The sequence below is a fragment of the Pipistrellus kuhlii genome, unplaced genomic scaffold (assembly GCF_014108245.1).
Source record: "Pipistrellus kuhlii isolate mPipKuh1 unplaced genomic scaffold, mPipKuh1.p scaffold_m20_p_1, whole genome shotgun sequence".
Lineage (NCBI taxonomy): Eukaryota > Metazoa > Chordata > Mammalia > Chiroptera > Vespertilionidae > Pipistrellus > Pipistrellus kuhlii.
The window spans coordinates 171778367-171793996 of NW_023425404.1; the positions used below are offsets into that span (position 1 = coordinate 171778367).

The 15630-nt window shown below is 44.1% G+C and overlaps 1 protein-coding gene across 1 annotated transcript in view; it reads left to right on the top strand.

Moving 5' to 3' along the window:
* Window positions 1-279: 279 nt before the first annotated feature.
* LOC118707136 (tyrosine-protein kinase TXK) overlaps window positions 280-15630 on the top strand; it is a 57497-nt gene continuing 42146 nt past the window's right edge. The window contains exon 1 of the mRNA XM_036417056.2: window positions 280-717. Coding sequence (XP_036272949.1) covers window positions 630-717 — 88 coding nt within the window. The 5' untranslated portion in view covers window positions 280-629. The remainder of the gene's footprint in view (window positions 718-15630) is intronic.

Genomic DNA, 15630 nt, shown 5'->3' on the forward strand with positions numbered 1-15630 from the left:
TGAACCCGGGACCCTTCAGTTCGCAGGCCGACACTCTGTCAGCTAAATTCCAGTTAATTTTTATATTTTCCTAGGGGATGAAGTGAAGCCCATGGGTGCACTGTTTATAGTGACGGTGTTTTTATATTTTTTGGCCATGCTCTAGTCACCTTTCATGGGGATAATTTTATTGGTTGCAACTCCCCCGCCCCCCCCCCCCCAAAAAAAAAAAAAAGAAAAAGAAAAAAAAAAGGTTTCCTCTAATAGTCCCTGCAGTGTCTATACCGAGTAAGGGGACAGAACATTCTAGACTGTGTGCTCCACAATTTACAATCTAATCCTGCTGCCACTAAGCATGTCCCTTCCCTTCTGCTTCCCTGTCCTGAGAGGGCAGTGTGATCTGATGACTTTTAAGGCCCCTTTTCTGCCCAATGTTGTGATTTCTTGCAAGTGCTGTTTGCTGGCGTCGCCCACACGGTTGGGAATGAGAAGCGGGTGGCTGGCACCGCCCTCCCCGGAGATCTGGGTGCAGATTGTGGCACTTTCTCGGCCGCCATTCACACGCGTCTGAGGTTTCAGAACAGGAAGATAGGTGGGGTTAACCTTGCCCACGAGAAGCATCTTGGCGGAGCTACGATTTCAGTCGAAAGATGTGTTTTGGTGACGGGAGCAGCGCCGGCGAGCTGCAGGCTGGGGTGTGCGCCGCGGGCCGAGGGGCAGCCATGATCCTCTCCACCTGTGAGTAAGAGGGCTTTGTGGTTCCGGGCATGTTGCTGGTTCCTGAACACCAGAAGGCGTTTTCTCTAGGGCCGAGGGCTGGTGACATTTGGAGGAATCATTTCCCCAGACGGGACAGGGTTTTGTTTGTTGTGTAAGCAATCGTTGTGGCGATATCATTTTAGGAAAGGCTCAACATGGAGAGAATGCAAAAGAAAGCAAAACAAACCACCGTGTCCTTAAATCCTCACGAGAGAAATCCTGCTGAAGAGGTGTCTGTTTTTTTTAGAATGATGTCTAGTGTCAACAGCTTGGCTGAAGGCGAGGAGACCAAGTTTTGGTTCTGCTGCAGCCCAGGTGGGTCACCTGTGGCAACTTCTTCACACCAGGCTCTGCTTTCTCTTTTCTATTGATTTTTTGAGAGAGAAAGAGAAAGGAAGGACGGGAGGGATGGAGGGAGGGCGGAGGAGAAGGAGAGAGCGATTTGTTGTTCCACGTATTTGTGCATTCATTGGTTGATGCTTGTACGTGCCCTGAGTAGGGATCGAACCCACAACCATGGCAAATTGAGATGACATTCTAACCAACTGAGTCACCTGGCCAAGGCCTGCATCAGGCTCTTGTCTATAAAATGGTGACTCCCTTTTTTGCCCAACGTCCAACAAGACATCCTAAAGGAACAACAGATAAAAAAGACCCATCCTTCCTGAACTTCAGTTTGAAGTTGCTTTGGAAGACCATTAGGCCCCGGGTGCAATTTTCGGAATTGCTTATTAATTTCGCTCAGAAGGCCCTGTCAATGCAAACAATTAAAACTACTGGAGGAAAACAGCCTTTGATCTCAATCTGAATGACGAAGGAACCAAGCTCTTCACCAAGCTCAGTCCCATCCGGTGAAAGCAGAGGCTGGCTAACAAAACGTTTACATTTCTGATTTTTAAGTGGCCATCAAGGAAAAGTGGTTGCAATTTTAAAATGTTTTCTGTTCAAGCCAAATCACCTCATAGGACCCAACACTAGTTTGGAGAACTTGTAAAAAAAAACGAAACCCAGTTATTTCAGTCGTACTGACCTGAATCTAAGTTACGGTCTTAATCCTCTGGTGGATAAAACACGGGGCTGCCTGTTGTCAGGAATGCAGGCCAAGCAGAGCCACGAAGAAAGCGCTCAGAGGCGGCAGGACCGAGGTGAACAGTGACTTAATGAAAACCTTTTTATTAAAAGCTCTGTGAGCATCTGCCATTTCTCCTGAGGTCAGAACTGGAGAGAAGGCTGTAAATTGCAATCGGAAAGGTTCGGTTATATATAAAATAAATACTGGTTGGGACAAGAACTAGAGGTGGCCCAAGGGTGAAATAAGAGACGGCCTGTTGATGGGGATATTATATTTTGAGGATCTCTCTGGCTGGCCTGGAAGGACATGGAGTTGATGAACTCTCCCTGTCCCTTCCAGCTTCTGGTAATTTGATTGGATGGTAAGAATTACCTGTTCTTTCTGCTATAAATTACAACTTGATATGGCTTCTTTTCCTTTTTTTCTTTTTTTCCCTCTTTTCTTTTCTGGGTAAAACCAAATACCGTGTTTCCCCAAAAATAAGACATCCTCCGAAAATAAGACCTACTTACAGGTTTCCTTCTGAGTGAAATATAAGGCATCCCTCGAAAATAAGGCCCTCCCTATGCTAAACATGAGAGATTTGGTCCACTGATTCTGAAAGAAATGGAGTCACAAGAAATTCACCAGGAAATTCAGGAATTGGATTGTTATGATGATGTTCCAGAAGATGATGACATGATTGTCATTGAATAAATGAGTAAATTCTTGATACTGTGGGATTCAGTTTGTCTGGTTTGTGTTGACAACTACCGTACTACCATTCCGTATACAGGTAATAAATTTCCTTTATTTTCATTTAACAATAAATGTGTACCGTATTCTTCTTCATGGAAAAATAAGACATCCCCTGAAAATAAGACCTAATGCATCTTTGGGAGCAAAAATTAATATAAGACACGGTCTTATTTTCGGGGAAACAGGGTATTTATTGTCGATAAGAGAACAAGCCTCCAAGGATATTACTGCAAATCAAAAACATGCTTGTGTGTGTCTGCCGGGCCGGAGTCATTTGCCAAATATTTTTGCTGTTTTAAGAGCTGTGTACCATAGAAATCTGGCCTCAGGCTGCTGCAGGGCAGGTCATGCAAGGAGACAATGGTGGAAGGGGAGACACTGAGCGGACTGGATAGGAGAGAGCCCGAGAGAGCTATGAACCAGGAGGTCAGGGTTCGATTCCCAGTCGGGACCCATGCCTGGGTTGTAGGCCTGATTACCATTGTGAGGCGTGCAGGAGGCAGCCCATCAATGATTCTCTCTCATCATTGATTTTTCTGTCTCTCCCTCTCTGAAATCAATGGGGGGAAAAAATAGATTAAACAAATGCGTATTTATGGACTCATCTCCGTAGTTTGATCTGGGAGGTGAAGTCGGGACCCCTTCCTCGGAGTGTCTTTCTGGAGCCTCTTTTCTCCACACCCTCTCTCATTCCTTCCTGTATTTCACCCCTACACCAGCCCTGCTGCGTTAATATCTTCTTTTATTACTTGAAATGTGTTTTATACTTAGTATAAGTACTCCATATAATGTGACTTGAATCCATTTGAGTTTTACAAAATGGATTCAAGTCACATTATATGGAGTTCCTTATACTAAAACACATCTCAAATAATTTCTTTTACTTAAAATCAGAATAAGATCAGAAATACAATTCACACTTAAACTATAAATCACTCATAAAAGTAAATGCTTTCATTCCTATTTTAAATCACACAAATAATTTTTCTTACACTGTTTTAAATCCTTAAAACATCACACTAATATCACTAGAACAGGCCCCCTCCTGACTCACGCCCTGTGCGGTCCCTCTCCCTGAGGATGCACTGGGCCCAGGAGCCCCTCACGGACAGAATACAGACACCAGCTGGGGGGCAGCCTCTGCGATGAGGCGGCAGCCAGTGGAGAACCCCATCGCAGGCAGCCAGGGTGCACGGCCTGCTGACTGCTGTGGGGGGGGACTTGGAAGTGAGTCTCAGCTCGGACCTGCTAAGCCGGATTCCTGACCCGAAGGCATTGTGAGATAGTGAGTGTTTCACTCCTCTAGGCTTGCAGAGATTTATCTCCAACGATGGATAACTAATTCAGTGGCAAAAGGAGACAGAACCATGGGCCCAAAACAAACCTGGCCACTTTCCCACCCCTCTGACTCCGCCGGAGCCAAATATTCTCAGAAACGGAGAATTTCTCAGTGAACACCTTTGTCTTTCCTTTGTTTGTGAATCATCTCACTGTGACCCCTGCACTGCCCGTCATGGGAACTGTCATCGGGGTAGGCGCTGTGTGTCACTCCGGGAGGCTTCCGTGGCCTCTGGGCGCTGACCTACAGACTCCCCTGTCCGTCCTCAGTGAGGCCCACTGGCCAGCATCGTCTGCCCACTTCCTGCCCGCCGAGGGCCGGGGAGCCCAGCCTGCCCTCAGGCCTTGTGGCCGAGCCCTCCCCCGCAGTGTGAGCCGGCCAGATGTCTGGGGCATGATTTCTGTGAGTGTTTCATAAACTTGCAGCCCACAGACAACGGTCTTCTAGGAAATCACTACTCTGAGACCTGGGGGCGGGAGAACTTGTGTGTGAGTCGGCTGCTCCCAGCTCCCATCCACTGGTTACTGCAGAGAGCTCACAAGGGCTTCAGGGCGCTGGGATGTTTGGTGTTGGCTGGGGGGGAGGGGGGGAGAGGGGGAGAGCCTGGGAGCCTCTGCTCTTCCTTCCTGCACCCTCCACTTCCAGGACCCTGTTTCCTCTGGGTCCAGCGCCCCCTCTAACTCCCCAGCCTTTTAGAATGTCCTCACCCCTTTCTGAACTCAGCAACCCTTCAGGCCCCAGCCAGACCAAGCAGCAGTCTTATCTTCCAACCAAATCTAACCGGTTACTGTCCCATGAGCGAGGGGCCTGCTCTCTGTTTGTTGGCAGTGAATCCCGTAATGTAGTCACTCCTCTTACTTTAAGGTTTCACAGACAAGGACAATGTTAAAATCCGAGTTTGGGCTCTCATAGCGGGTTGCTAACTTATTTTGTCCGTAGGTTTAAAAAGATTAACATCTCTGATGAGCATCATTTCTTAGAAAAATTGACTTTTTTTTTCTATCAAAAAGAATCATAGGAGTGTTCCTTGAGCATTTCTGTTCAAGGGTGTTCTTTTAACGTCAAAAGGAGGCGCACACACAACACAGGAATAATTTTATGTCTCCAATATGTAGAGTGCAGAATCAGAATAAAAGATAGCTTTCCAGATTGGAAAACATTTCAATAAAAATATCAGATTCCTTCTCTCTCTCTTTCCCTCTCTCTCTCTTCTTCTCCCTATCTTTCCATTCTCTCTCTTATTCTTCCCTTCTTCCTTTCATTTTCCCTTTAATTGATGTGGGTTCTTTTAAAAAAAATTTTTTTCTTTTATTGATTCTAGAGAGAAAGGAAGACAGAGAGAGAGAGAAATAGAAACATCAATGATGAGAGAGAATCATTGATCGGTTGCCTCCTGCATGCCCCTTACTGGCGATCAAGCCTACAACCCGGGCCTGTGTCCTTGACCAGAATCGAACCCAGCACCTTTCAGTCTGTAGGGACACTCTACCCACTGAGCCAAACCGTCTAGGGCTGATGTGGGTTCTTGGCTTTACATCTGGGAAGCCTCTGGTGCCTAATCAGAGGCAGACATCGCCTCCCAGATAACAGGTGAGTCCGTTCAGAAGGCCCTTAAGAAATGGGTCTGAGGTGGGGATGCTGACATCAGTGAGGAAGTCTGTGAATGCCTGGGGGAAAAGGAAGGCATATCTTGTAGTGAACTCAGAGGCTCGGCTCCAATCAATCACCCGGAGCCCTTTTCTGCAGAGCCACAGGCGGCCCAGGTTCTCCTGCCCCCAGTTGACCTTGGAATTAATTCCTTGCCTTACAGCCATGCCCTGGGGTGTGCGGGTGGGCGACTAGCCTGGTCCTTGGTTCAGGGCAGCTCTTGAAATGGAGCCTGTTAATCCCTGTTTCCAGGTAGAAATCCCTCGCCAGGTGCCAGGGAGGATGGCCACGTTCAGTAGGAACGAATTTCACTTGAACCACTAACTCAAAACGAAACCCTGACATCAGAAACGCCGGGGGATGAACACGGGGTTATGCCCATACGCAGACCTCAAAACATGAGACACGGAAGGAACGCACCGGCCTGGCTTCCCGGAGGGCAGTGCCCCCACAGCTTTCCCTCGGACCTTTATTTGCGGGGATGAAAGGTGGGAGGGAGCTGTTCTGGGAAGGGGCGCTTCTCACACTCGCCCCGCTCCAGTGCCCCCTGGTGGAACCGGGTTCCCAGACAGAGGCTCTGGGTGCAGCCACCCACTCATCTGGAGGGGAAAGGGATGCAAATAGGACCTGCTCGGATGAAAGAAAGGGGGCAAGCCTTCCCGGAGAAGAACACAGACACCTGATCAAAGGAGCAGCTCCCGGCCTAACCCAGGAGAGAGAGAGGAGCCGGTTCCAAAAGGTCACAGAGACTCCGCGGGCCGCGATGCCCTTTTCCGGACTCGCTGGTACAGGATACAGAATTAAAGATATTTGCTGGGGACTAAGAAGCCGATGAAAGGAACAGCGCAGAGGTCAGCCTGTGGGGGGAAGCCCTCGTTCTTCCCTGCGATAATCCTCCCGGCTGACTAGATCCTCCCAGTGTGCAAATAGTCACTGCCCCCCTCCGAGGCGTGTTAGTCTCCGGGCAAAAGTCCTGGGGATGCAAACTGGGCATTTTCCAAAGGCGCAGAAGTGCTTCCTGTCTGCAGGGATTCAGCAAACACAGTTCAAAGAATGGCTTCTGTCATCACCGTGTGCACGTGGCAGCGGCTCTCCCTTTACTTCTTCGCCCGGAAACCCCTGTGATGCTGCAAACGGAACATGACCGTGACTCTAATGATCACTGTTATCGGCCTGGGAATGAGTCCATCCTTCCATCTGTAAAGATGCCTCGTGTCTAGGAAAGTCCTGCCAAACAAGGGAGAGCCAGGGAGCAGTTCGGCTTTCCCTGTTTACTGTTTTGCGTGCTCAGCAATTCGTTATTGGGCAGCGACCGTGTGCTGGGCAGAAGGGAGGGAACCATCCACAAGGCAGGAGCGGGCCTTCCTGCTCACCGCTGCTGCTGGCGTTCAGGGGAGAGCAAACAAACGCCTTCTCATCATCAGAGCAGCAGCAGTGGAGGGTGGTGCTTCTGTGGAGGGCAATGGTCTTTGCTATTGCATCAGGAAAAACAAGCATTTGAAAATTCTAGGATCCAGAAAGCAAAGGTAACTCAGGGAATGTCCTTGGGTTCTCTAATCAGCCCTCATGCTGTGCAGTCATGTGTTGTGAGTTCAGTGTACAGAAGGCTTTTTTCCTAGTTTCAGATAGCAATTCTGCCTGCTGACTGGTAAAAGCAGGTTTGCTTAGAAAGTTGTCTGTGTTTCATTTTGAGGTATGAGGGTGGTTAACGTGATGGTTCAACTTGGCTGGGCCGTGATGCCCAGATAGTTGGTCAAACATTATTCTGGATGTTTCTGTGAAAGAGTTTTTGGGATAAGAGTAGCATTTACATATTTAGATTTGAGTAAAACATAATGTGGGTGGGCCTCATCTGATCAGCTGAAGGCCTCAGTGGGACAAATTCTTCTCCTGAGCAGGTGGGAATTCTGCTAGCAGACTGCCTTAAGTCTTGAACCAAAGCTCTTCTCTGAGTTTTCAGCCTACCAGCCCATCCCACTAAATTTTGGACACACCAGCCTTCACAACCTGTGAGCCAATTCCTTGAAATAAATCTCTGTTCACTCTAGTACAGGTGTCATGTTTAGATGAAAATGCCTTTAAAAGAAACTGCAGTACAATAGTATAATGTTTCCTGTTATATCATTTATACCTTATCAGTAATAAGTTTTGGAGTCTCTCCGAAGAGCTGTTTTACTAGTGGGAGAGAAAGCCCATTAGAGTCTGGAATGGAAGGGACAATTGCCTCTGAGTCAGGGGTAGCCAATAGGCTCAGAGCAGAGAAGCTGGGGCTGCGGATCCGCTTTGGCTTACTTGGCCTTGTTCCTGTTTTGTCTCAGAGGGAGAACCACATCAGTTTCTAACTATTTACTTTAAATATATCCTGTGAATATCCCCAAAGCTATAAGGAACTGCGTAAGGAAAAAGACTGAAAATTAAATGTTCACTGCTATATTCTAGGCACTTTGCCTCGGCTTTTTTTTTTCTTTCCTACCCTCTATACATCTCCTACAATACATAGTGATTCTTTTTAATTTTTTTCAGTATATAGTGATTCTTGATCAGTATTCAGTGATTCTTTTTAAAAAATTTTATTTTTTATTTATTTTTTATTTTTTTAATTTTTATTTTATTTTAGTTTCTTTTTTTATTGTTTGAAGCATTATAAATAATAGTACATATGTCTCCTTTACCCCCCTTGACCCCCCCCAAGCCTCTCCTACCCGCCCCCCCCCCCCCCCCCCCCCCCCCCCCCCCGCCGTGTCTTGAATCCATTGGTTATGTTAGATGCATGCATACAAGTCCTTCGGTTGATCTCTTACAGCCCCTGCCTCACCCCAACCTCCCTTGCCTTCCCGCTATAGTTTGACAGTCTGTTCAATGTTTTTTTTTTTTATCTCAATAACTATTTCCCCCCCATTTCTTTTCTTTGAAAAATCTTGCAACTGCAGACTAGAAATAAACATATAATAACAAAAAAATGTTTGAGTCCCAATTTCAGTGTCCAACAGTTCTGAGACCCAGTTTCAATGTCAAATATTAGGTCTAGTAATAATTAATGTCGTTTTCTAATACTTTTTTAAATCGAATTTATTTAAACAATACAACAAAATTTAATCAACAATATAGTTGCCGTTGTTTTCTACTACTTGTGCCCAACGCTCAGGAAGCATTTTAATCCCTCTGTTGTAAAATTCTTGTAATTTTGATGCAAAAAATTTGGTCAATGCATTTTTGAGGCATTTTTCATTATTAAATTTTTTTCCAAGAAGAAAGTTTTGCAAAGAACGAAACAAATGGTAATCAGAAGGGGCAATATCAGGAGAATATGCAGGTTGAGGGAGAATTTCCCATTCCAACTGGCACAGTTTTTCAGCAGTGATTCTTGCAGTATGCGGTCGTGCGTTATCGTGGTGAAGAATTACGCCCTTCCGATTAATCAGCGCGGGTTCTTTTTCTCTTAAAGCTTGGGCTAACCTTTCCAATTGGGCACTATACACTGCACTTGTAATGGTTTGATTTTAGGGGTGTCGAACTCAATCAGAGAAGGGGCCAAAATCTAAAATCCAGCCTAAATCGCGGGCCGAATGGTTTACTGAACAGTCATAAACTGTCATTGTGATGGAAACTCAGCGAGTGCAGTGATGACAGCGCGGTGCGGGCCACATTGCAAGGCCTGGTGGGACAGATTTGGCCCGCGGGCCTTGTGTTTGACACATGTGGGTTAGATGGTAAAAGTTCATAATGAAGAATTCCTTTAAAATTCCACCAAACACACATCACTTTTTTCGCATGCAAGTCAGGTTTTGGCGTGGGCTGCGGAGCCTCATTTTTGTCCAACCACTGAGGCCACCTTTTCAAATTAACATACAGCACCCATTCTTCATCTCCGGTAACAATTTGCTCTAAAAACGGCAAACGGTTTTGACGAGAGAGGAGCGAACTGCAAATTGTGACTCTTTGATTACGGTTGTTGTCGGTCAACTCATGAGGAACCCATTTTCCAAACTTTTGGACTTTGCCAAGTGCACGCAATTGATTGGAAATTGTTTTTTGTGAACAATTTAAAGTTGTCGCAAGCTCTTGTTGGGTAATTTGAGGATTTTGCACCAAAAGAGCTTGAAGAGCTTCTTGATCAAAATTGGACACACGGCCTCGACCACTCTTGTCATCTAACGAAAAATTTCCCTCGCGAAATTTCTCAAACCAACGCTGGCATTTTCTGGCGCTAACTGCATTTTGACCAAGAGCACTACAGATGTTTTTTGCAGCCTCACTTGCTTTTCTTCCTAATTGGAACTCATAAAGCATGCAGTGCCGAATATGCTCTTCATCCGCCATCTTCTTAGCCCTAGTTTTGCAACAAAAACCAAACCAAACACAAACTTTTTCAAGCAAAACTTGTTAATTGCACTTCACACGTTCTGTAGATACCACGTGTTTGAAGGTTATGTCAATACAAGTCAACGCCAAGCAAGATTTTAAACGAACATTTAAAAACGACATTAATTATTACTAGACCCGATAGTTCCTTATGTATACATGTCAGCAATGATATCTGGATGATGGACAGATGGTGGCAATGCAGGTCCGACCCTCTCTGGTTTGGTCCTGGGCAACCTGCAGCAACGCACAGCTGTTGACTGCTAGCGTGGCCAAGTGATGTCAGCATCTTCCATCTCTGGACTGTTTCTCCTCTTGTCTTCATGGTTGGAGCAGACTTGACAGCTCCTCTTTTTTGCAGGAATCCCCATGGTCTTGGAATAGTTTTCTGAAAATATACAAACATATTCTCAACCAAAAGTTAATAAAGTAATCTTTTTTATAAAATTGACTTAGGATCCTTTTTATTTTTGACCAAATGATTTTCCTTTGGCTTATTTTGACACCATGTGTGATTTTCATGGGTGTCTTGCTGTTAGCATTACAAATGAAAATTAATTTTCTATAGTAAAAATTTTCTAGATGTAATTTACTTACAGGATATTTTTCCTTACATGATATTACCCTACTATCCCTCCTTAAAAAAAAAAATGGATGCTTTTGTAAATTTTGTAATGCAGTCTTGATAACTTTAAATTTTAAGTTTTTGCACAAAAATAAGACTGCTTTAGGTTCATTTCATGTTAGGTGACATACAATACTATGGTAGTTTCAGGTGTACAACCCAGTGATTAGACATTTCTTTAACTTTCAAAGTGATCACCCTGATAAATCTAGCATCTGACAACAGATATAGTTATTACAATATAGTAGATTGCATTCCCTGTGCTGTACTTAACATCCCCATGACTATGCTATAACTATGTGTATTTCTAAATCCCTTCACCATTTTCAATGTAACAATCTATTCTATTGTAATATAACTATGTGTATTTCTAAATCCCTTCACCCCCCCTCCCATCTGGCATCCATCAAAATATTCTTGTACCCATGAATGTGTTTCTGTATGGCTTGTTTGCTTATTTTGTTTTTTAGATTCTACATGTAAATGAAATCATCTGGCATTTGTCTTTCTCTGACTTATTTCAGTTAGCATAATACCCTCGATGTCCACCCATGTTGTTGCAGATGGCAAAATTTTGTTTCTAAAAATGGCTGAATCATACTTAACCGTGTATATGCACCACTTCTTCTTTACCCATTCATATATTGGTGGACATTTAAGTTGCTTCCATATCTTAGCTATTGTAAATAACACTGCCATGGACCTGGCTGGGTGGCTCGGTTGGTTGGAGTGTTGTCCCACGTACCAAAAGGTTGTGTGTTTGATTCCCAATCAAGGCACATACCTATGTTGAAGGTTCAGTCCTTGGTCAGGGCACATACAGGAGGCAACCGATGGATGTTTCTCTCTCACAACGATGTTTCTCTCTCTTTCTCTTCCATTCTAACAATCAATAAAAACATGTCCTCAGTGATTTTAAAAAAAATCTTTAAAAAAAAATAATGGTGCAGTGAACATATAGATGTACATGTCTTTCTGATTTAGTGTTTCGGGTTCAGATAAACACCCAGAAGCGGAGCTGTTAGGCCCTTCATTGTCCCTTGTAATAGCTTTTGTTTTCGAGTCTGTTCTGTCTGGTATAGGTATTACTACCCCAGCCTTTTCTCTTTTCTTTCCTACTTTCATGAATTATCTTTTTACATCCTGTTACTTTCAGTCTGTGAGTATCTTTTGATCTGAAGTGGGTCTATTGTAGACACCATACGTGAGGGTCTTGTTATTTTTATTTTATTTTTATCCATTCAAGCAATTAATCCATTTGCTTTTAAAACAATTTTAAAATTATGTTTTTATTATTATTATTATTATTATTATTATTTATTTTCTTTTTAGAGAGAGAGAAAGAGAAGAAGGGAGAGAGAAAGATGAATAGAAACATCAATTGGCTGCCTCCTGCATACCCCCTACTGGAGATCGAGCCCACAAACCAAGCATGTGCCCTGACTGGGAATAGGTAGGACTGGCAACCTCTAAGTGCATGGGACAATACTCAACCTTGTTGGTAGATATGTATTTATTACCATTTTATTATTGATATATTGACCATTTTTATTGTTGTTGCTTCTTCTTAAAGAAGACCCTATAACATTTCTTGTAATATTGGTTTTGATGAACTCTAGCTTTTCTTGTCTGTGAAGCTCTTTAACTGCCCTTTGATTCTAAATGATAGCTTTGCTGGTAGAGTAGTCTTGGCTAGGTCATTGTTTTTCACAAATATTTCGTGCCAATATCTTATGGCCTGCAAAGTTTCTGTAGAAAAATCACCCTGGACTTGTATGTCTATTTCCTTCATCAGGTTAGGGACAGCTATTTTTTCAAATAGGTTTTCAATTTCTTGCTCTCTCTCTCCTTCCACACACCATGATGCAAAGGTTGGTATCCCACAGCCTCCTTACACTACCCTCATGTTTTTGGATTCTTTTTTCTTCTTGCTGTTCTGACCGTTTTCTGTTTTCTTATTGTCAGAGATAGCAGGATTGCTGCTCAGCACTGCTTCTCTGAGCTGTTCTGAATCCAAGTATCCTGAATTCTTCCTGACTACTCCAGGGCTGGTTCTTCCTCGAACCCTTCCCCCTGAACTCACTGTTGGGAACTTAGTCCAAGTTCCGCCTTTATCTTCTGCTCACAGAGAGACAGGCCAATCCTCGGTGGCGGGAAGATGGAGAGGCCATGAGAAGTGTTGGGTTTGTAAGAATGAGTCTTTATTGCAGATCCAATGGCCACATAGGTATTAGACAAGACAGTTTCTTGCAGTAAAATCCATACAGGCAGGCAGCTGGACACTGACTGGTGAATACGTATCTTTCTCACAAAAGCAGCATTAATCTCTGTCCCCGCTATTAGTATCTGAGCAGCCGCAAGCTGCCCCACACTCACTGCCTTACATTATAGCAGCAGCTGAGCTCTCCCTTAGAGCTTCAGGCTCAGCAGCTTCTCCTGTCTCTTCTGCCCGGCACGCTGGCTGGTTAACATGGTAGCTATATCTGAGCTCTCTGCGAGCTCTTAGCCTTACATCGTAGCAGGATCAGCTCTCAGTCCGTCTCAGCTCTCTAGCCTCTCCTGCACACATAGAAGCTACATTCTCTGTGTCTACTGTCTCTGCTTCTCTGAGCTCTCTCTGCTCAGCTGCTCTCCCTCTAGCAGACTTCTCCACACACTCTTGGTCAGGAAACCATACATTACTCCAGAGGCAAAGAGTGGGCACCAAGAGTGACATCACATTTGGGTTACAGAAGGGCACAGTGTGCCTTGTGCCCTTGCACCCACTTGGTATCTTAGCCTGATTGGGATTCCCAGGCTCAGAGTCCTTGGACATCCCATTTAGGCTCCTGGCAGAATGGCCTTGAACATCCCAGTGTATGAATAAGAAGGCGAGGAAGTTCTCATGAGAGGCCAAGCTGCAAACTGAGGCTGGCTGCTGCTAGTGCCACTTAGCAAGAAGTACGGAGTATACAGAGACCAGATGCTTCTTGTTTGAAAGATTTTAGCAAAGTCTGAAGCATGAGCTAAGAGAGGCTATTTGTATGAAAAAGCCACTGGAAAATGCTTGGGTGGTCCCAGGAGTTGGTAGGGTGGGTCTCTGGGAATCACCAGGTTGGGGTAAACAGTCTGAGGGAAAAGAGATTAGTGCCCCTGACTAAATCTCAGGTATTGCATGCTTTAAAATAAATGTCAGGTATTGCATGCTTTAAAAATTCTTGTAGTACACTGGTTGAAAATCGCTGCCTTAGATAGTCAAATAAAAATAAAAATAAAATGACAACAGCCAGCACAACAATAGTCATAGGTATTCATGCTCTGTCTTGAACCATAAATATATACATCATCTAATAGAGTTATACAATATCTTATTGGTCAATTCACATAAGAAGGCCGCATCTATTGGTTAATTCTTGGTACCAGAAATCCTATATACAAATATAAGTATCTGATTTAAAGAAAAAAATTCACTTCGGAACCAAAAGGGTAGGTAATTATTATTATTATTTTGTAAATACCTTTTTTTTTTTTTTGTCAGATCGGAAAATAGTATATATTTTTTGTCACGTGCCACGGAATTTTAGTAACTAGATTATGTGTGCTGTGAAGTGAAAAAAGGTTGAAAATCACTGCCATATGCTGTCCTAATATAGAAAAAAAAAAAAAAATGAACACCAGAGAGGTTTTAGCCATTTTACTTAGCTCTCATAGTTTAATGCTTGGTTTTGAATAAGCTTCTTTCTTTTTAATGTATCTGGAACAAAAGATTAGACTGATGGCCTACTACAAGTGCTAGCTAAAGCTCCGGAAGCTCGGTTTTCTTCAATTTTGCCATTCCACTTAGTTGAACAGTTGACCACAAAAGATCATGGTAAGCCTAGCTTTCTCTGCAGCCAGCATCGAGCTGTGAGATATCATGTGGTGAATGAGGTACTGAGAAGTGGAGCCCAGATCTAACATGATGGTGTAGCTATTGGGGAAGCCTTACTTATAGGTACTTACTGAGTTTTGCTATGTATGAGGCACTGATGTTGGATGCTATAAAGAAGACAAAAATGTATAAGATCCAGTCCCCGAAATTGGAGAGCTTACAGTCTGGATCGGTGGTTCTCAATTAGGGGTGATTTTGCCCCCAGGGAACATTTGACAATTCCTGGAAACATTTTGGTGGTCACAGCTAGGAAGAGGGGGGGCGGGGTGCTAGTGGGGTGTGGAAGTGTTGGTGCTGGTGTTAGTACATAGAGGTCAGTGAAGCTGCTAAACAACCCACAATACACAGAACAGCCCCCACAACAAAGAACGATTCAATTTAAAATGCCAATAGTGGTTTGAGAAACCCTGTGGGAAACCGAAAGACATTTTAATGACCACCTAATTAAGGGCCACAGGGTAGTGTACAATGCATGTTCTTTGGGAGCCAAAGGAAGATAAGTTGGGAGAAGACTGCAAAGGCTCCCCCCCCCCTTTTTTTTTTCAGGCCAGAGGCAGGCAAGGTGTCTGTGAGAACAGAGCAAGTCGGGAAAAGCGGGTACAGCAGGAACTGGGGAACAGTAAGCGTCAAAGTGGGACTGGCCATATGACGGAAGGCCGTTAGCACAAGTCTTGATGCCGTGTGTGATTAAGAGTCTTTTTCGATGCTGAAGATATAGAGCAGTTGGCTGAGACAGACTTTTAGGGAAACGAGTATACAGAATGGATCGGAGGAGAGAGGGCTCAGAGGCAGGGGATTTGGCCAGTTCGTTCAAGCACTGAGCAAACACTGGCTGCACAGAGGTTAAGAGAAGAGACTGTGGGATCAGCCTGCCTGAAATCCAGTCCTGCTCTCCACTGACTCTCAGCAAGGAAGACTCTCTTTGAGGTTCAAATTCAGCATGGTGAAGAGCCATCTGCTTCACATTGTGAGGATTAAATGAATTAATGCAGAAATACAGGCGTTAGCTCGATAAGGCTTGGGCTGGGTTGGTAGCAGAAGAGATAAAAAGTAAAATGCCAATTTGAATAGAATAACGGCAAATTGAATGTTAAGGAGGGGGCTCAGAAAGAATTAAAGATTTCTATGATAGACTCATACATACACAGACATGGCAAATTGGGAAGGGAAATTGACAGAATAGTTTTCTTATTGGAACT